This window comes from Mobula hypostoma, chromosome 2, assembly GCF_963921235.1.
Source record: "Mobula hypostoma chromosome 2, sMobHyp1.1, whole genome shotgun sequence".
Lineage (NCBI taxonomy): Eukaryota > Metazoa > Chordata > Chondrichthyes > Myliobatiformes > Myliobatidae > Mobula > Mobula hypostoma.
The window spans coordinates 132,393,740-132,415,883 of record NC_086098.1 but is presented as its reverse complement, the minus strand read 5'-3'; the positions used below and the strand labels follow the sequence as shown (position 1 = coordinate 132,415,883).

The 22,144-nt window shown below is 43.7% G+C and overlaps 1 protein-coding gene across 4 annotated transcripts in view; it reads left to right on the top strand.

The window, feature by feature from the left end:
* Positions 1-20,607, top strand: part of cdc42ep3 (CDC42 effector protein (Rho GTPase binding) 3) — a 73,848-nt gene extending 53,241 nt beyond the window's left edge. The window contains exons 1-4 of one of the 4 annotated variants that reach the window (XM_063072732.1): positions 12,700-13,232; positions 13,928-14,078; positions 17,682-17,773; positions 18,986-20,607. In XM_063072732.1, coding sequence (XP_062928802.1) covers positions 19,301-20,080 — 780 coding nt within the window. In that variant the 5' untranslated portion in view covers positions 12,700-13,232; positions 13,928-14,078; positions 17,682-17,773; positions 18,986-19,300 and the 3' untranslated portion in view covers positions 20,081-20,607. Of the gene's footprint in view, positions 1-12,699; positions 13,233-13,927; positions 14,079-17,681; positions 17,774-18,985 lie in introns of those variants that run through there. The other 3 variants (XM_063072723.1, XM_063072741.1, XM_063072750.1) reach the window with 3 other exon arrangements.
* Positions 20,608-22,144: the final 1,537 nt, after the last annotated feature.

Here is a 22,144-nt window from a genome sequence, read left to right as displayed (position 1 = left end):
AATGGGTTAATTAGAAGATAATATTTTGTTTGATCTTTTTGTCACAACACTGATTACTAATGAATCCTTCAGATGATGCTGATTAAATTAATGAATCATTCTTATCAAAACAACATTGTGGCTCTGAAGGATAGACAGTAGCTTGCTGAGGCACTGTTCATTGACAGCCCCAATTAAGAAAGAGGAGTTCCAGGCATTCACTGAAGTCACGTTAGAGTTATGCTGTTGCCATTAGTGGTGGCAGCAAATGAGTTGTCCTTCTTGATGAAAAGACCCCAGGCAGTCCAAGTTGGCAGCATTATCTCAAGCTCCGTCATACTGAGCGCTGGTGCCCCCCAGGACTGTGTGCTCATCCCACTGCCGTTCACGCTGCTGACTCACGACTGCACTGCCAGATCCAGCTCAGACTGCATCATCGAGTACAGTGGTTGGCCTCATCAGCAACAATGCCATGTCGGCATGCAGAGAGGAGGTAGTGAGGCTTGTCAAGTGGTGAGAGGCCAACAACTTGAGTCTCAACATGGACAAGACCAAAAGCGATGATTGTGGACTTCAGAAAGGTGCAGGTTAACCATTCTCCATTGCTCATTAATGCCTCTCTGTGGAGAGAGTGAAGAGCACAAGGGTCCTTGGTGTTCACTCAATGGAGAATCTAAGGTAGACCCACAACACCTCCTCATCAGCCAGGAAGACACTGCAGTATCAACACTTTCTGAGCAGATTGAGGTGTGCAATGCTCCCCACCCCTACTCTAACAACTTTCTACAGAAGCACCATTGAGAGTGCCCTGACTGCCTGCATCATTGTGTGGTATGGAACCTGCAAGGTATTGGACGACAAGACCCAAAAGAGGACACCGAGTGGATCACTGGGATCTCCCTCCCACCTATTTGTAACTTCTATGAGGAGCATTGTATACGAAGGGCCCGAAATATTGTTGTGGATCCATATCATCCATTCCACAATCTCTCTGACCCTCTACCTTCAGGAGGGAGGTACAGAAGCATCAGGACTAGAACTACCAGACTGGGTAGCAGCTTCTTCCCTCAGGCTGTGAGACTAATGCACACTCTGCTTCCACCGAGGTCTTGTCACAAGGACAGTGAGCTGTTAACTGTTTACCTGTGCTGCACACTTCACATGCACTCTGAACTATATTTTATTAACTTATTTACGGTAATATTTTGTTTTGTGTGCTCTGCATAATTTATGTTTTGTGGGTGCACTGTGGTCCAGAGGAATGTTGTTTTGTTTGGTTGCATATCTGTACAGTCAGAAAGTAATAAATTTGAACTTGGGAAGCTATAATTGGAACTGGGCCATCAGTAGTGGTATTGGGAAATAAACTCTGTTCATAGAGTCATAGAACACTATGAGTAAAGAATTCCCTTTCTGTTTTACTCAACCATTTTACCATTCACCCTTAACCTATTACCTCTAGTTCTAGTCTCACCCAACCTCAGTGGAAAAAGACTGCTTACCTATAACCTATTTTTATAATTCATAATTTTGTCTACATCTTTCAAAACTCTCCATATTCTTCTACGTTCTTTCCCTATAACAGAGGTCCTCAAGTCCTTGCAAAATCCTTATATGTTTTCTCTGCACTCTTTCAAACTTATAGGCATCTTTCCTGTAGGCAGGTGACCAAAACAGCACGCAATACTCCAAATTAGGCCTCGCCAATGTCCTATACAACTTCAACATAACATCCCAACTCCTGTACTCAGTACTTTGATTTATGAATGCCGATGTGCCAAAAGCTTTCTTTCTGATCTGACGTACCTGTGACACCGTGTTCAAGGAATTTATGGATCTGTATTCCCAGATCCCTCTGTTCTACTGCACTCCTCGGTGCCCTACCACTTGCCATGTAAGACGCTGCCGTAGTTTGTCCTATTGAAGTCCAGCACCTCACACCTGGCTGCATTGAACTCCATCCGCCATTTTTCAACCCATTTTTTCATTTGGTCCAGATCCCCCTGAAAACTTTGGTAGTCTTCTTTGTTGTCCACTATATCCACAATCTTAGTGTTATCTGCAAATTTAGTGATCCAGTTTACCACATTATCATCCAAATCATTGATATAGATGACAGACAACAATGGACCCAGCACCAATCCCTGTTGAACACTACTAGTCACAGGCCTCCTGTCAAAGAAGCAACCACCTACTAACTTTCTCTGGCTTCTCCTGTGAAGCCAGTGTCTAATCCAATTACTCCATCTGCCTCATCTTTTTTTTTCCCGTCCTGCTGAAGTGCCTCAGCCTGAAATGTCGACTGTACTCTTTTCCATAGATGCTGCCAGACCTGCTGAGTTCCTCCAGCATTTTGTATGCATTACTTTAGACATGTCTAATCTAATTTACTGACTTATCTTGAATGCCAAGCAACTGAACCTTCTTGACCAACCTCCCATGTGGGACTTTGTCAAAGGCCTTCCTAAAATCCATGTAGACAACATCCACTGCCTTGCCTTTATCAACTTCCCTGGCAAAAGCCTCGAAAAACTCTATAAGATTGGTTGGACATGACCTACCATGCCCAAAGCCATGTTGACTATCTCTAACAACACACATAAAAATTGCTGATGGATACAGCAGGCCAGGCAGCATCTATAGGAAGAGGTACAGTCGACGTTTCGGGCCGAGACCCTTCGTCAGGACTAACTGAAAGAAGACATAGTAAGAGATTTGAAAGTGGGAGGGGGAGGTGGAGATCCGAAATGATAGGAGAAGACAGGAGGGGGAGGGATGGAGCTAAGAGCTGGAACGTTGATTGGCAAAAGGGATATGAGAGGATCATGGAATGGGAGGCCTAGGAAGAAAGAAAGGGGGAGGGACTCCAGCAATTTTTATGTGTGTTGCTTGAAATTCCAGCATCTGCAGATTTCCTCATGTTTGACTATCTCTAATCAGTCCCTGTCTATCCAAATATATATCTGGTCCCTTAGAATACCTTCCAGTAACTTACCCACGACTGATGTCAAGCTTACCGGCCTATAATTTCTTGGCTTATTTTGAAGCCTTTCTTAAACAACTGAACAACATTAGCTATCCTCCAATCCTCCAGCACCTCATCTGTAACTAAGGACATTATACTATCTCTGCTAGGGCCCATGCATTTTCTACACTAGCCTCCCACAGGGTCCAAAGGAACACCTTGTCGCGTCCTGGAGATTTATCCACGCTAATTTTCCTCAAGTCAGCTAACACCTCCTCCTCTGTAATCAGTTTATAGTCCATGACCTCGCTGCTGCTTTGCCTCATTTCTGTGCAGGTCTCCTGAGTAAGTACAGATGAAAAAAATCCATTTAAGTTCTCCCCCATCTCTTTCAGCTCCAGGCATAATTAACCATTCTGAGCATTTAGGGGCCAATATTGTCCTTTGCTATCCTTTTGCTCTTAATATACTGCATCTGTGAAAGCCCTTAGGACTCTCCTTCATCTTGCTGCTCGAGCAACCTTGTGCCTCCTTTTAGCCCTCCTGATTTCCTTCTTGTGTTCTCTTGTATTTCTTATACTCCTCAAGTACCTCATTTGCTCCTTCCTGCTTATACCAGCAACAGACCATCTTCTTCTTAACCAGTGCCTCAATATCTTTCAAAAACCAAGGTTCCCTAAACCTGTTATCCTGGCTTTTTACGGTCACTAGATGCAGAGTGTTTCCCTATACAAACCTCTGTCACTTGCCCTGTCTCATTCCCTAATAGAGGATCTAGTATTGCACTCTCTCTAGCTGGGACCTCTACAGTATGTACTGATTAAGGAAACTTTCCTGAACACATTTCACAAACTCTGGCCATTCCAGCCCTTTTACAGCATGGGAGTCCCAGTCAATATATGGAAAGTTAAAACCACCTACTATCACAACCTTATGTTTCTCAACAGTCTGCGATCTCTCTAAAAAATTGTTCCTCTAAATCCGGGGGCTGTTGGGTGGTCAATAATATAATCCCATTAACATGGTTACCCCTTTTTTATTCCTCATTTCCACCCTTGTAACCTCAGTAGACAAGCTTTCCAGTCTAACCTGTCTGAGCACTGCTGCTACGTTTTCCATGACTAGTAACGCCACCCTTCCCTTTTTAATCTGTTCTGCTCTATCACGTCTAAAACAACAGAACCCTGGAACACTAAGCTGCCAACCTTGCCCCTCCTGTAACCAATCACTAATGGCTACGATGTCATAATTCCATATGTTGATCCAAGTCCTAAGCTCTTCGGACTTTCCTACGATACCTCTTGCTTTGAAATATACACAACTCAGAACACTGGTCCCACCATGCTGAAACTTTCAATTTCCTGCCTTTCTACATAGGCTTTACAACCTCTTTCCCACAACCACTGTACTATCTGCTCTGGTGCTCCAGTTCCCATCCACCTGCATCTTTAATCTAAACTAATCCACCCCCACCACCACCCCCCATCCCTGTGCAGCATAGCAAACTACCCCACAAGGATATTAGTCCCCCTCAAGTTGCGGTGCAAGTTGTCCCACTTGTACATGTCCCACCTTCCCTGGAAGACAGCCCAGTGATCCAAACACCTGAAGCCCTCCCTCCTGCACCATCTCCTTAGCCATGGTGTTAAACTGTATGATCTTCCTTCATTTTTTTGGCACGTGACATGGGTAGAAATCCTGAGGTCACAACCCTGGAGGACCTGTTCCTTAACATTGCACCTAACTCCCCGAACTCACTTTGCAGGACCTCAGCACCTATCCTATCCATGTCATTGGTACCCTCATGGACCATGACTTCTGACTGTCCACCCTCCCCTTAAGGATTCTGTGGGCTTGATCAGAGATATCCTTGACCCTGCACCTGGGAGGCAAGATACTATCTGGCAGTCTCGTTCTCATCCACAGAACCTCCTGTAAGTTCCCCTAAACAGTAAATCCCCAATCATTACACCTCCCTACTTCCCTTCTGAGCTGCAGAGCCAGACTCAGTGCCCAAGACCTGTCTGCTGTGGTTTTCCTTTGCTGTTCATCCTCCATGACAGTATCCAAAATGGATCCCTCTTGTTGAGGGGAATGGCTATAGAGGTACTCTGTTCTGGCTGCCTATTCTCCTTTCCCCCTTCTGACAGTCATCCAGTTACCTATGTCCTGCAGATTGGGTATCTACCTCCCTGAATATCCTTCGATCAACTCCTCAGCCTCCCAAATGATCTGGAGTTCATGTAATTACAGCTTCAATTCCTTAATGTGGTCTGAACGAAGCTGCAGCACTTCTTCACACTGGAGGTCTCCCTGCTGTCCCACATCCTGCAGGAGGAGTATTCCACCACCTTGCATGGCATCCCTACTGCTCTAGCTATGAAAAAAAGAAAAATTAAATGAAAAAAACCTACCTACAGCCTTCAACTCTCCTTTCTGAAGCCTCAATAAGCCAAAGCCTGAATTCCCCACTCTGGCGCTGGCCCACTCACACAATGGCCATTCCTACAATGGACGCTCCACTTAAACTTAACCTCTTTTAATTGGCCCTTGCCAAATGCCATTGCCAGTCCAATGACTCCTTGGGAACTATGGTTCACAGAAAGCCCCAACTGTCCTCGTTCATTTCTTTGATACTCTCTCTCCTGCTATGTAATGCATCGTCTCCTCAGGAACTGAAGTGTTCCTGATCAACTTCACCCGAGTAAAGCTATTCTTGCATGAAGAAAGTTCTTGCGCATTGATTCAACTTTACCAGAAGCAATCTGGAATGAAACTGAATGACTAAACCATTCATGCCTTGAATCAGTTTGTTTTTTTCTGTTTCAAGGTAACTATTGCCATTACTTGTAGAAGAGCAGAGAGTTCACCTTATGTTTCAAACAAGAATCTTGCCTAAGCAGATGCCATATGATCATGTTGGTGGAATGTAGCTGTGGTTATTACATGTCCCCATACAATCACTCAGTGTCCTTCAGCACCGTATGTGGAGACCTCAGAGATTGCTTGACAGTAAGCACAAGTTGTTATGCTATGAATAGGAATGACCCCTCTGTGGCATAGCAAAGAGTCATATCAAACTTGACCTGGGTTTGATATATACCTTCCAGCCACATTTTGGGAGTTTCTTTGGATCCTTTGGGAAGATGCTTTTAATTCTGTTTTCTAGGACAAGTTTTTAAACACCTCCCTGCAATTATGCAGGGTTCTGGACTGCTTTAGAGTTGCTACAATCATGCCAGTTCCCAAGAAAGATAGGATCACTGGACTTAATGATTACAGGCCACTCACCCTGACTTCAGTGGTTATGAAAACCTTTGAACATCTGATGTTGGCCTACCATAAATCCATTACTGATCCTCCTCTTGATCTGCTACAATTGGCTTATCGAGCAAATCACTCAGCTGGGGATGCAGTTAACTTGTGGCTTCATTATGTTCTTCAACATCTGGACTCCAACTCCACCAACATCCATGTGAGAATCTTGTTTGTGGATTTTAGCTCCATTTTCAACATTATTGTTCCAGATTAACTCCACAGCAAGATAACCCACCCAGCTGTACCCTTGGTATCTGTCAGTGGATTATGAACTTTCTGACAGGAAGGAAGCAGCATGTAAGGTGGGGCTCCTACTTGTCTGATCCAATGTCTATAATCACATGCTCCCCGCAAGGTTGTGTTCTTTCACCCCTTGCATTCTCACTTTTACACAAATGACTGTACCTCCAAAGACAAAATCGTTAAAATCTTAAAAGTAGAAAATCTTGTAGCATGGTGTACTTGTAACAGCTTGGAGCCTGACACTCTCAGGAGAGTGGAAATAAGGGTGGACTTTTGTCGACAACCCCCTACCTGCCCATCCCCGCGCGCCCCCCTCCAGAAACTAATGGTCAGGTTGTGTGTGTAGTTGAGGTATTCAAATTCCTGGGGACTACCATTACCAATACATTAAAGTGGGAGTGCGGTACACTCATCACTAGAAAAGCCCAGCAGAAATTATTCTTCTTACAACAGCTTAGGAAACTTAACATCCCAGGGTGTATCCTGATGGATTTTTACTCAGCCATCATTGGGAGTGTTGCAACCACCTCTATCACTGTTTGGTTTCCCTCTCCAGGTCCAGGTTGCAGTGAGTGGTCCACTCAGTGGAGAAGATCGTTGACTGTCAGCCGCTGACATTAAAAGACCCGTTCATCGCCAGCACGAAGAAAAGAGCTTAAAAAAATTATTGCTGATTGCACCACCCTAGCAGTCACCTACTCACCAGATTTCCAGCAGGGAGATGCTACAACTCCATCACCACCTGGACAACACATCATCTCCGAAGCTTCTTTCCCGTAGCTTTTGAGCTTCTCAACAAAACTCACTTAGGTGTAATACCCGAACTCTCCCTGCATGACATCTATTAAATAGTCCTTCCTGCTCTCCTTGTCCTGTTGATAATCATTGAGTCTATTATATGTTCACATGGTATTCTGTACAGAAGAAGATGGTGCCAGCGAACGCAACTAGGGGTGACATCTTCCAGATGGTTCACAAAACTACATTTATTTAAGTTTGATTATTGATGTTTGCACATGTGACCGTTCTGCTTATTATCAATTGCTCATGGTTCTTTGCACTGTTGTCTTGTAAATTGTTGATTGCTATTATGTTGTCTGTGGTGGTATTGTCCTGAGTTTTATGATTGTCGCTGAACCACAATCAATTCTGGTATGTTTCACATTCTGGCAATAAAGTGATTCTGAAGTATATTAACTGCAAACAATAAAAGGCAACAAGGCATTGCTGAAATGTTTGATGAAAGGTCATTGACCTGAAATATTAACTCCGTGCCTGACCTGCTACTTAAGAATTCTTTGCTTTTATTTATGATTTCAAGCATCTGCAGTTTATTGCTTTTCAAAGATCTTGAATTTTCCAACTGCATAAATTAGTATTAAATGACATAAAAATCTTAATCCTTTCCTTTGCAGCTATATCTCCCACATGTCTTTGAGATGTGTAATTCCAGCCGGGGTTTCTTTCTTAGTATCTTTCCTTCCAGCAAATCCCACTAAATAGATTATAAACTTTTAAATTGTAAGAAGTGTAAGGTTTTCATTGTTATTGGAACTAAGGGAATACATTTCTGTGTTCTTAATAGAGAGCCAGACTTGAAGGGAGTTAAGACCAGAAATGCAGCATTAGGTTCTGGAGTGTTTATCCCTGACCTGTGTCCGACTTGAAAAGTTGCTCCCTTCTGGGAGCAAGGAATTGTTGAAAATCTCTTCATACCACATGCTATCACATCATAGGCTTGACAGGCAGACCACTTGTAATGTTGCCTCATAGCCAATTGATCTGAGGCACCCGAGACTACCCCAGGCAATGCACAGGAGGTGGCCACTTAAAAAAAAAGTATAGTTATGGTCTTGAACAGACTAATGATCTGTCGTGAATGTCACTGTGGTTTTGATGTTGAATCATCTTGCACCACTGAGTTATGACACTTTTGAGAACTAGTTACCATTATTTTCATACACTCAGGCATAGAAATAATCAATGCAGTTGGCAACATCAAAGTCCAGAAAGAAGAGAACTGAAAAGCAAGATATATTAACATGCATCTGTGGCTGGAGGTCACTATCTACTTCATAAACTCCAAGGCACTTTATTCTACTTCCATTTGTTTATTTCTTTGATCTGGGGATTCAGCAGTTTCTTCCTAAAATTTATTTATTTATTGAGATACAGAATGGAGTAGGCCTTTCTGGCCTTTTGAGCTGCACTGCCCAGCAGTCCCCGATTTAATCCTAGCAAGTTACAGTAACAATTAACCAATCAGCCAGTACATCCTTTGAACTGTGGGAGGAAACCCACGCTGTCAAGGGAAGAACGTCCAAACTCCTTACAGGCAGTGGTGGGAATTGAACCCGGATCGCCTGACCTGTAAAGCATTGTGCTAACCTCTATGCTACCGTGCCACCATAACATAATTGCCATAGTGAAATACGAAATCTGAATATTAAGAAGTGGTGTCCACAGCATCATATGTAGATATTCAAAAATATGTATTGCAAACTGCCCCAAGAAAATAAGCACAAGAGATTCTGCAGATGTTGGGAATCTTGAGCCACGCGCACAAAATGTTGGAGGAACTTAGCAGATCAGGTAGCGTCTATGGATGGAAATAAGCAGTTGGTGTTTTGGGCTGAAACCTTTTATCAGGACTGGAAAGGAAGGGGGCGGAAACCAGAATAAGAAGGTGGGGAGAGGGGAAGGAGTACAAGCTGGCCGGTGTTGGCGGAGATCAGGTTAGTGGAAAGGAGTGCCAATAAGGGATGAGGTAAGAAGCCTGGAAGGGGATAGGTGGAAGAAATGAAGGGCTGAAGAAGAAGAAATTTAATAGGGATGGACAGTTGACTACAATTTAGGGCCCTAACTGTCCTTCCAGATGAGGCTGCACATCACCTGCGCGTCTGTTGGGGTCACCTGTGGTATCTGGTGCTCCCAATGTAGCCTCCCCCTACGTCAGTGGAACCTGATGAAGACTGGGGAACCAGTTTCTACCCATTTCAATTCAACATCCCTTTCCCATTCTGACATGGTTCTCTATGTCTACTGCTATAACGAGTAAACAGCTGACGTTTCGAGCCGAGACCCTTGACCAGTCCTGACGAAGGGTCACAACCCAAAATATCGACTGTTTAATCTTTTCCACAGATGCTGCCTGGCCTGCTGGGTTCCTCCAGCATTTTGTCTGTGTTGCTCTTCTATCACCTGACAGCTTGTACTTAATCTCCTACCCCACCTTCTTATTCTGGTTTTTGCCCCCTTCCTTTCCATTCCTAATGAAGGGTCTCCTCCTGAAATGCTAACTGTTTATTCCCCTCCATAGATAGTGCCTGAGATGCTGAGTCCCTCCAGCACTTTTTTTGTGTGTGGTCCCTCAAGAGAATCCTCATTTTGTATTGGACCATAAGGACAATACACATGAAATGTCTTCTCAGTCAATAAAACACTTGAACCTTGGCAGAATCACAAAATGTGGAAAGCAGATTTCTCTGTGGTGTCAGAGGAGAGGTAAAAATAAGATTGCAAACACAGGGATTAACAGAACTGTTCAAAGGTATACAAGTTCATAAGGATTTGGTATTTGCTCTGCTAGGCTACCTACTGTATGTTATAAGGGAGTACACTTTGAAGGTACTTCATTGGCTGGGAAGCTATTTGGAACCTCCTTGTCAAGAGAAATGTTGATCTTACTTAGGGATTGTTTTGGATAAATCATAGGTAATAAAGGATCTAAGCGAATGGCTGAGCAGAAAGACTCCAGTGGTTGGGGCCAATTTCAGGAATTTCACCCTGTTAGCATATTGATCAAATTAGACCATTGAAATCATCAAAAATACTGAAAAGGGCATTTGGAATTATAGATTTCCCTGGACTGGTGAGAGAAGAGGTCTGACAAATGGAAGGTTTCTTTTTACTGTGGTATTTTGAACGAGTGAACAAAAACACTTGGTGGCTGCTTTCACTCTCCTATCAGAAGGTCCTGAGGAACATTACTGTTGTTGCTCTGATGTGGGACACAGAGATGTCAAATTGGACACAGCAAGCTCCCACAAACAATAAGGTGATAATGGCTAAAAACAATGTATTTTGCTATCAAGGAATTGTTGTTGCTGAGTTCCTCTCTGCACCTTATGGTGCAGTCAGGTGGCGGCCTTGCCGTTTCTTTTGCACTTGCCTGCTTTTTGCAAGGCTGAGCTGTTAGCTTGATGCTCAACCCATCTCGGATGGAAAGTATGTAAGGAACTGGTCAGAATTGAACCTGAAACCACTCACCCTGAAGTCCAATGAGGATGGCTCTACTGGTAAGGAAATAACTGCCCTGGCATTCTTCCACCTACCTCCTAGCACACAGGATCACACATGGAATACAGGAGGATCTCTCTCAGTGCAGCTTTCCATGACTGTTGGGAATTACTCATTGCTGTAACATAGGGAAATGTGGCAATTTCATGCTCAGTCTTGTGGGGTCTGAGTAAAATAGCTGCTCACTGAACTCGAGATTTAAAAAAACACGTCAGAGGAGCAGGTGGCGCAGAGGCTGTTGGATGCGTTGATGTGAGGTGTTGGGGAGGGACAAAGTGGCAAACATTTGATCATGAACCAATATCAATGCAGAGAAAATGACTGTGACTGTGTATAATTGGTTGGCTTTAAGCACCGGGCCAGATTGAAAAGGTCAGGGTGTTGTGACCGGAGGTGTGGGACGGGCTGCTCCATGACATTTACCTGGGTCGGCTCTGCACTGAACTGAGGCAGCGGTCTGCTCCGGCTACAGTGATGCCTGGCTTCGTGCCTGTGGGCTGCCTTTGGTAAAACTTCAGTTCTGTCTGCTACTTGCTTCCCCTTATTGTTAGCATGATTTGTTTTCCCCTGTCTGGGTGTTTGACAGCTTTCCTTTTTAATGGTTTCTTTTGGGTTTCTTTGTTTTGTGGCTGCCTGTAAGGAGACAAATTTCAAGGCTGTATATATTGATAACATTAACTTTGAACTTTGTATAGGATTTGTTATCCCTTCAGCATTCAACTCAGTCCACTTTTTACTATTCAGAATTCACATTTTGTATAATAAAAATTCCCGGCGAATAATAGACTAACATAAGAAAGCAGAAAATGACCAAAGTGGACCATTAGGCCCATCTAAACTCAACCTATCTTCTGACAAAAGGTCATGGACCTGAAATGTTACTAAAACTGTTTCTCTCTGCAGAGTTGCGGCCGCTCTGCTCAATTGTCCCAACTGTTTCCGATCTTATTTCAACCGATTCTCCCTGCTCAGCATCCACATTCACGTGCCTGCCCTACCCTGCCTGACACTGGTATGTAACTTTACTCTGGTGTAAAGTTCCCATCAATTTTTTCAGTTCAGTTTTCATTGGACCATAGTCCCCACTCACACCTATGAACCTCTGCCACAATTTGAAATACTGTATCATTTCAGATTTACAGAATCCAAGTGGCAATTCGCATGGCTTCGTTTCCAAATATCGTTAAATACTTTACAATTGGTTCTAACAAGTGGATTGAAACCCAATCACCTTCATTAATAGAATAAAAATAAATAAACTCGATTACAAACTGGTTTTGGTCCTTAAATTGACATGCATACTCTAAAAGCAAGAGGTCATCAGATGCAACATATAAAAATGTAATTAATATATATTGGTCTTTTTTAAAGCCCTGCCTATTAAACACCCTCCACCTCCCTTTTTCCTGTGTGAGAACATGTTCATTGGCTAGGCTGAACTATAATGACCGTTGCCACCGTTCCTGAACCTCTAGCAAGGTTGTTTTAAGAAGACTCTTCTGGAAACTTTTGTGGCATTCCAGCTGCGTTAACATGACTTTATCTGTCTGTATTCCTGCCAAGCAGTTTCTCTGCCATTAGCCCAGTGTATTAACACTCAACAAATATATTCTAGGCTATATAAACACTAGAAAACCCGTAATCCTAAATTGTTTCCAAAATACGGACTGGATTATTAACCTACAAGTATCCTAGATATTCAGATGACTTTTTTTGGAGTCTACTCTCTAGTTTATACTGTTTAGCCTCTAAATTAAGTCTTAAAGACTGTTTGGAGAGGGTCGATTTCATTTGCCGAGGTTACTTTAGAATAATTGAAGCCAGTAACCGCTCCAATTATGTAAATCCGGATCTCCGGGATTTGGATTTTACTCCCTTCCAGCTCTGGTTCCCAACCCACTGTACCGCACAGCCTTTGATATGTCTTGTTTTAAACCCAAGCGAACCAAACTGCCCGTAGCATCAGCCGCTTTTATTGCGTGTTTATAACAGTTTCGTTTCTTGCTGTAGAAGCTGAAGCGGGCAGGCACGTTTCGGCCCTCTAAAGCTTGAATCCTCCGCTTCGTGTGCAAGCGGAGTGCGGCTCTCCCTCAGTTCTGCTCCCAGCTGCTCGGTGTGAAAGGAGGGACGCCGAGTACCGGGCAGCCTCGACCCAGTGCGTGTGGATGTGAGTGACAGACGGACACAGGTGGACACCACCGCCCGACCTGTTGGTGGCTGCAACAACTGGCCAGCTGCCACAGATATTGCCTCTTTAACTCCGTGCTCTCGCTGTCAGCGCACAGATAACTTCAGAAGGGAAGGTGCCGACTGCAAGAAGTTTTTCCGGAGGGATTTACTTCGAAAGAGGAAACCACCTATCTTACTCCTTCAAGCGGCACGATAGTGAGAGAGATATGGCAACGATCCGCTAAGACTGGAGAGACCTGTAAGCTTTTTTAAAAAAAATATTTCCTCTCCAGCTCCTCCTCGGTCTTTCATCTTGAACCGGCCGTGTAGTTTCTTTCCCCGTTCCAGCTTAATTAGAAGTCTATGCGAATAGTGGCAAGATAAAACCTTAGCTCGCTCCTCTCCAAAAGGTCATCTCCCCGAACCTAACTGGGAAATGTTCAAGTACCATTTCACGAGATCGTTGTTTTTCTTTTGGTTCGACCGAATTAATTAGACAGTAATAATAATTATGGGATGGATAAGCACAGACAAAAAAGTTTTGCTTTTAACTATTTAAAACGTTAATTTAACTACTGCGGTGGGAGAGATCGGAAGAATCAACTTCCTTTAACCAGAAAGACTGGGCAATTGAGAAAGGAATGCAGAATCTTTAATACAATGTTGGAAAAAGAGTTGGTAGTACAGAAGCATTTCACTCATCACGTCCATGCTGAGCGCTTAGCACATCTACTGTGGTCCTATTTCCCTACATTGGGATCGTCTCCTTCTATGTCTTGCCTGAAATTAATGCCGATGAAACCCTCGGCAGCTCGAGTAATACCTGTTCTTCCACGGAAGTCTCTGACTACTGTAACGTCTGGGACTTTCATGTAACACCAAATCTCCTGAGGCCGAAATGCCGTTACCACAAGAATAATGTGAAGTAAAAATATTTTTATAATTTTAATGTAGAGTTCTCCTTCTGTACTTCTGCCAATCTGCGTGGCTGTTGAAAAAGGGATGGGGTTGAAGTGCTATGAGCTGGCATGCATTCAATGGGCCGAATGGATTCTGATATAACGACTAACTCCAAATCAACACATACAAAATGCTGAGGAACAAAGTAAGTCGGGCAGTATCCATGGAAATGAATAAATAGTTGACGTTTAGAGCTGAAAATCTTCTTCGGGGAAGGTCCCAGAATAAAAAGTTAGGAGGGGGAGAGGAAGCACTATAGCTAGAAGATGATAGGTGAAGCCAGGTTGTTGTCAGTAACGGGCTGGAGAGGAAAGAACCCGATAGGAGAGGAGGGTGGACCATAGGAGAAAGAGAAGGAGGAGGGGATAGGGGTGGGGGTAATGATAGGCAGATGAGGGGAGGAGGAGGGAACATTTTTTTCACTAAAGAAGAAATTGATATTCATACTGTCAGGTTGGAGGCTACCCATGTGGAATAAAAGGTGTTGCTCCTCCCTTGTGGCTATGGGGATCAGGGGGTATGGCAGGAAGGCTGGTGCAGGGTTCTGAGTTGGATGATCAGCCATGATCATACTGAATGGCGGTGCAGGCTCGAAAGGCCGAATGGCCTACTCCTGCACCTATTTTCTATGTTTCTATCTTGGCACAAGAGGAGGTCATGGACTGACATGTTGGAACAGGAATCAGAATTCAAATGTTTGGCCACTGGGAAGTTCCACTTTTTGTGGCTAGAGTAAAGGTGCTCAACGAAGTAATAGCCCAATTTATGAGTAAATCCAAATGTAGAGGAGGCCTCATCAGGAGCTTTGGGTGCAATAGACAACCCTAGTAGATTCATAGGTGAAGTGTTGCCTCACCTAGAGGGATTGTTTGGAGTCTTGAATGGAGATGATGAATGGGCAGTTGTAGCACTTGGCTAACCCCAAACACCTGGCCATTCAAGAAACACCTGGACCTAAAACTAGAAAACAGAACATTTGTGGGGGAAAAGGATATATTGGTTAGATAGAATGTAATTTGAAAATGGATTATTCATGGTCAGAAAACCCAGGGTTATTTTACTTATTGACAGTCCAGTTTTGGATGTTTGAAAGGCCTCGTGTTTCCCCTCACAGTTTCATGATTTGCTAATTTTAAAATGGGCTATCTTGTTTGTTTGGTGGTAAATTTAAAGTACCTTTCAAACTAGTGCTTCTCCTTAACTGAGTTCTAAAATGTCCTTTTTCCCCCATACCAGTTAAATTATTGGAGATGGGCATTATGTTCAGCCTGGACAATTTGGAGCAGAGTCTGTGTTACTTAGACTATAGATTTTAAAGAAGCTGTAAAATGTTTTTGGCCAAAAATTCACTGGGAAGGGTAAAAGGAACAAGATGTTTAAAAGGTTGTGAAAGTTCTTGTACTCCACTATCTTGATGTCAGCTGCCATCACCTAAAGCCTTCTGCCTTTCCGCTTGTTGACTGTGACTATCGTTTTATATCGTACACCACAGGAATGTGATCTTCACTATTCAGTCACTTTAATGTAACTCTATTGCTGTGATGTTCTGCTCTTCAGACATGAACTTCCAGGAATCTTCATTTGACAAACTATGTTTAATACCAGACCGATCTTAGTAAAGAAGCAAAGCACAATAAGCTAGAGGAACTTATCAGGTCAAGAAGCATCAACAGATGGAAATGGATAATCAATGCTGACTGTCCTTTCCCTCTGCAAATGCTTCATCTGCTGAATTCCTCCACAGTTTGTGCAGATGCAGTCTCTTGTGTCTCAGTCTTAGTAAAGGAAATGGGATGGGAGGAATTGTTGCCCGGATAAGATTGTCATTTGGCTACTACTGCTTGGGTGGCAAGTTGGAGATGTGTCTCTACCAAAGGAGGTGTAGTCTGCAGGTCACCCTTGGCAATGTGTAGCACCTGATTAGCCCCCCCCCTCCCTGATCAGTGTCACAAACAGCCATGGGAGTAGCTGGCGCATGACATAAGTCCTGGTTGTGTGACTGCCACCCCTAGGCAGACAATCTCTGAAGAGTATTGATAATGGCTGGGGATCACCCATCTTGTAAAGACAGTGCCCAGAAGAAGGCAATGGCAAACCACTTCCGTAGAAAAATATGCCAAGAACAATCATAGTCACAGAGGCATGATCACCCATGTCCTACAACATGGCACACAATGATGACTACTGCTGCTCAATAGTTGCATAGCATCTTAATGACCTTTCCAATGGTAACAAAATAGTCCTTGCAGAGGGCTTTGAGTGCTCCTAAAGGTTAGATCACCTTTTGCTGTACACTCGCTAAGGGTCAGAAGATATGTTTCAAATATCTTGGGAGATCATGCCAACAATATGCCAATGGTTTTTCTGGAATTTGTCAGAGAACTGTACCTTCTTTTAGATATTTTATGGTAATCACCATGAGGCAAGCAGTCCTTGGTATCTTGTTAAGGGAGCCTGTGTTGGTTATTAAGGATATGTGAAGTCTAGCAGAGCAGCACCTTGGCCGTAGATGAATGGGAGGGGTGGGGTATAGTGGTAGTCTTCTACCAGCCATTCCGATCATGGTGGACCTTCCCCACCAGTGCTGCACCCAGGAATCTGTGCAACTTCTCAATCTGTCCCTGAGTCATGCTGAAGCCTCACTATATGTCAGCCATTGTACTTTAGTCTTCATGGAAAGTGAATGCAGGGATGCAAAGTATCAGGTCTAATCAATACTCAAGTCTTCAATCTACTTTAATCCCACAAGACAAAATTCAAATTATGACAGTCAATAATCAGGGTTTAAGCTGTGTGCTGACTAGATTTCCAAGTGCCATTTTGTTGCAATTAAAAGCAAGACCAGCTGTGATACATCTTGAATTGTGAACCCATCCCAGTGGGCATCCAAGTCTCCATTCTGTTACTTTATGACTTGCTGCCACCTTGCACCAGAATGTAAGAAGTCCTAGAGTAAACAAGCAATTTGTCATTTTTTCCCCTAAAAATTGAAACCAATGTTGCAACTTTGAATAGAGCCTAGCAGTTTGAAAAGCTGGGTTAGCGGTTCATTCTCGCTCTCAAGCACTCTTACACTCCAGTAGCGTACACTAAGAGATGAAATTTAAATAAAGCAGCCATCATAATCCAGAACCCCACTTACCCCAGTCATCCCCTCTTCAGTAACCAACCACTCCCCCCTTCCCCAACTCCAGTCAGGCAGAAGATTCAAAATCTCAAAATTATGTTGTACCAAACTCAAGTAGGTCTTCTATCTCACTGTTATTAGACCTCTTAACCTCTTAGGCTAAGAGCTGAACTCCTATCTCCCAATTTATATTGTTCTGGCCTTTATACTTCAGTTCTCTACCTGCGCTGAACTTCAACTGTAACAGAATCCAATTTATTATCACTGATTTGACATTGACTATATTTGACATGAAATTGGTTGTGGCACTGATACAGTGCAAAGGCAAAAATAGTGTAGAAGAACTATAATCTGCAGTCTGGTTTTCTTTTGTATTACCACTTTGAGCAATTGGGTGATCTGTCGGGATGGCAGGCAAACAAAACTGTATCCTGGTAGACATGACAATAGTAAATCAATTCCAATTCCAGATAGATATTACATATGGCTTCTGTGGCAAAACCTAGGCTCACAGAGGACAGTTGTCACAGATGTCAGGCCAGGCCGGGGATGAATTCCGAGATGTTTCTGGTCTCTTGGCTGTCATAACTTTTTAACAATGGCTTTACGGGTTTCTTTCAGGTTGTGAGTGCTCCCGGCTAAGCTTTACTCCTCCAGGAGTCCTCTGTGGAGAGATGTGACTTGTGCCATTAATCATTGCTACTGCTGCAGGGGTGAGTCATTCAGACATTGTCTCCTTCACCATGCAGCCATCCAGTAGCAGTGGGAGGGGCAGGGGTTAAAAGGGAAGCTGAGGCAAAGAAGGAGCAAAAGTGTAGGCTAAGTCAGGGAATGGTTTTCCCAATGCAGTGGGCTGGGTCGGGAGGGCAGCCTGATGTGTACAAAGCCATGAAGTGTTTCCAGTGGCAGAGAGCTTGGTAAGCAGAGGACATGGATTTCAGAAAATTGGCAAAATAACTGGGCATTTGATGGGAAATATTACTGCTGGGGCTCAAGTACTCTGCCTGAAAAGGCCTGCGGAAACTGATTCAATCGAAACAGCTAAAGTTGAGTTTATTGTCATATGAACAAGTACGTGCATGCACTGGGCAATGAAAAACTGACCTGCAGCAACATCACAGGCACGTAGCATCAGATAAGCAGGATTCACAATAGCGCATAAATTATACACAGTTTTTACAAGAAAGAACACATTTAGAACAAAAAGAATCAAATTCCATTATACTGCAATTTGGCCCTAGTGCTGCTCCACCAAGGTAGTGACTAGGGTTGTGCAGACTGGTTCCAGCACAGAATAGCTGAAATTGGTGTTGTGGGACTTCAGGCTTCTGAACCTCCTGCCTGATGGGTAGCTGCAAGAAGATTCAAGATTCAACGTACGTTTATTATTGAGGAATGTATAAATTGTACAAGCTTGAGATTTGTTTGCTTACAGGCAGCACAAAGCAAGAAAACTGAAAAATGCTATTTAAAAAAAAATGAAGACCATAACCACTGTGCTAAGAAAGAGGGGAAAGAAAACACAAACACACACATCATGCAAACAATAGGAGCATTCTGAACCAAAATGAGTCCTTTGTTCCGCTCCCTGCAGCAGCTGGAGTAGGCCCAAGCCTCAATCTCAGATGGCATGGCCTTGATGGTGGGGAGCTTTATAAATGGGATACCAGTTTGTAGAGTTGAGAGAAAGTGGAATTTTCAAAGAGCCAGCATGGGTGAGCCAAGCGGCCTTGTGTGCTGTGCTACATTGCTTCCCCAGAATGTCGCAGCAGCCACTCCACTCATGGCAACAACTCAGCAAGGTTAGAAAGCTTTTGAGGCAAAAATGATCCACCTGTCTAAATAAATTAAATGAATAGTGAAGCTTTCACAGATAACACCCAGGGGCTTGGATACTAATATTCTGACTCAATTCCTTCCAACAGATCACTTCGTGTTTACAGAGGGAGGTTCCCCAGCTCCTTCTCAAGTCCTGTGTGCGACAAGGATATCGCTTCCTTCAAGTTCGCTGTCCCATGCTTTCTCTGCAGGCCAAGGAGGAGGGAAGAAGGGAAGACTCTTGCTAGAAGCTGAGCATTTCATGAACAGACAATATGGACAATTCCTTTCAAATAATAATTTGGAAGGAATAAAAGAGAGACGGGCCTTGAATATTCTTGTTTTTGCCTGGAAGGTTTTTTAATCTGTGTCTGCTGCAACAGTTGAATGTTTCTGGACGTTTTTCCGACACGGCCTGAGGAATGCCTGCCAAGACACCGATCTATCTGAAAACAACCAGCAACAAGAGAGGCAAGAAGTTTAAGCTAAGGGATATTTTGTCCCCCGACATGATTAGTCCCCCACTTGGAGACTTCCGACACACCATTCACATTGGCAAAGGAGGGGAGCATGATGTGTTTGGAGACATTTCCTTCCTTCAAGGCAAGTATGATCTCTTGCCCGGAAATCAGGGCAAGTCAAAGTTCGGCCAGTATGGCGGCCACAGTGAATTTTTCCGAGCAAACAGCACACCAAACCCTACTTTTCCTGATGCATCCTCACCAGTGCTGAAGAATGCCATCTCGCTCCCCAGCATTGGGGGCTCCCAAGCCCTCAACCTACCTCTGCTACCCTCCGTGACCTTCGTACCAAAGCAAGATTTCTCAGCCCCTCCCAAGCCACCACGTCTCCACTCGGACACTGAGCAGGAGGTGCCAGACGATAGCGGGCAATGGGAAAATGGGTACAATTGCATGGAAGGAACTGCGGTGAGAAAGAACACAGCAGTCTCGCAGAACGGTGAACTGCACATCAGTAACACATGTAAATTTATTGGGAAAACTGTGGACCGTAAAACCATGGAAGAGGATTCCGCTCTCAGTCCCAGGCAAAATGGAGTGAGCAAAACAACCAATTCTTCAGAAGACTCCCTCCTCAACCTCACCAGCTCCTTCCTTTCACTTCAGCTGGATCTGGGGCCTTCCATATTGGATGATGTCCTCAACGTCATGGACAAAAAGCCCCAGCTGGAGTTCAAGTAATGTGTATGCACTCAACAAACTTAACAGCAGTGAGGTTGGACCTCTTTAACACCATGCTAGGATCTACGAATCCATTGGTCTGCAGGCTGAACTGGAAGCAGATACTTGGTCTGTTCTTGGGAATGTTTGATGAATCGCCCTCTGGGATTTCTTCTTAATAATGCTGGTGTTGGTAATCGTGCAATTCTAACTCGCTGAGGAGCACCAAGGACCACCATGGTGCCAAATAGCTCTGTGGTGCAGCAGTTTCAGATGAACATTGACAATGGCTGTGTTGCATTTCGGAACCAGAGCAAAGCATTCTTGTGCAATTAAGTATGTGATCATAGATTGATGTTATCCTTTCCTCAGTCAGATGACTATACAAAACGATGATTTTCTTAGTTGTAGTGGAAGTTTGTGAGAATCATTTTGTTTCTGGTTATCTATTGTTTAGGTACGTAAAACATTTTTTTGGCAAAATATATTGCTTAAATATACATGTTGCTTGAAATGAGTGCAGCATCTGCCACAATAAAGAGATCAGTACAGGATTGGTGTGTGGTAGAAATTACTTTTCCTAGAGACCACAGATGCTGGAATCTAGATGCGGTGTTTTGACCTGAAGCGTCAACAATCCCCGTCCTCCCATGGATGCTGCTCAACCCGCTGTTTCTCCAGTAAAAGCTTGTTACTTTTTAGCCATGTTCTGTTCCATGGACAGTGAATGCCTCCCACTAATTGCATGAAGCAATCCAGTCAGTTTTTAATCCCAGACCAAGGTGTGCTAATGCTCACCTGATGGTTACTACTCCATGTTTGCTGTCAAATCGGTTAATGAGCACAGCTCCTTCAGTCAGTTCCCCTGGGACTGTTTTACTGTTTAATCAGATAGTAGCTGATCTGTACCTGAACTCTTTTTACCTGCTGTGATTTGTATAAGCTTGCCCAGCAAAACTCTTAATAATTTATCTTGGAAAAAATCCACAGCGTTCTGATTAGAGGAAGCAGTTGTCATGGAAATTATTTATTTATTGAGATACAGCACGGAATAGGCCATTTGTGCCAACACCCCACCCCCCCACCACCACCCCGATTTAAGCCTAACAAAATCACAGGGCAATACACAAAGATCAATTAACTTATTAACCAGTATGTCTCCAGACAGTGTGAGGAAACTGGAGGAATCCTATGCAGTCATGGGAGGACCTTGCAAACTCCTTGCAGGCAGTGGCGGGAATCGAACCCTGGTCACCTTCACCGTAAAGTGCTGTGCTACCATGCTGCCCAAGCTGTGAAAGAGTCGGAGCTGAATTTGGCCTTCCTGGCTTGTACAGCTCGGGAACACTTTCTCTGTAGGTGATGACGCCGTTTGATGAAAAACGTTTCTGAGGCCGTGGCGCTGTGATTTGAATGAATTGGATGGAAATAATTTCTGGGTGGTGAGTGAAATTGATCCCTATCTCAATAGGCTGACAGAAAACTGGAGGCTGACTGTAAGTTTGAGGCTGTCTTTGCATCATGTTCCAATTGGCTCAGACAGTGCGTACATCAAGCTGATCGTTTGCTATTAGTCCAATGTTTACAATGAGACTGCAGATGCTAGAATCTGGAGCAATAACCCATCTACAGGAGGGTTATTGATGGGCCAGGCAGCATCTATGGAGGGGGACGGACAGCCAGAGTTTCGGGTCAAGGTCCTTTGTTAAATTCAGTCAAAAGATTTCAAGCCAAAAAATCAATGGTCCGTTTCCCTCCACAGCTGCTGTCTGACCAGTGAGTTCCTCCGATTTTTGTTTCACCCTAGTCCTTGTTAACTGTTGACTACTTTCAACACTGTTACATTTTTCATTTGAGCTTCCACCTCCTCCAGTCAAATGATGATTGGAACGACTTTCCCATTGTCACATGTACTGAGTTATAGTTTTTTAAAAAAAACAGGTGCAGGCAGGTGGGGCTAGGCAGGAGATGAGGCTAGCATGGACTAGATGGGCTGAAGAGAATGTTTCTGTGCTGTATTATTCTATGACTTTATGATTCCAAACCATATGTGAATGAAGGTATAGAAAAAGAAAACAACGTTGC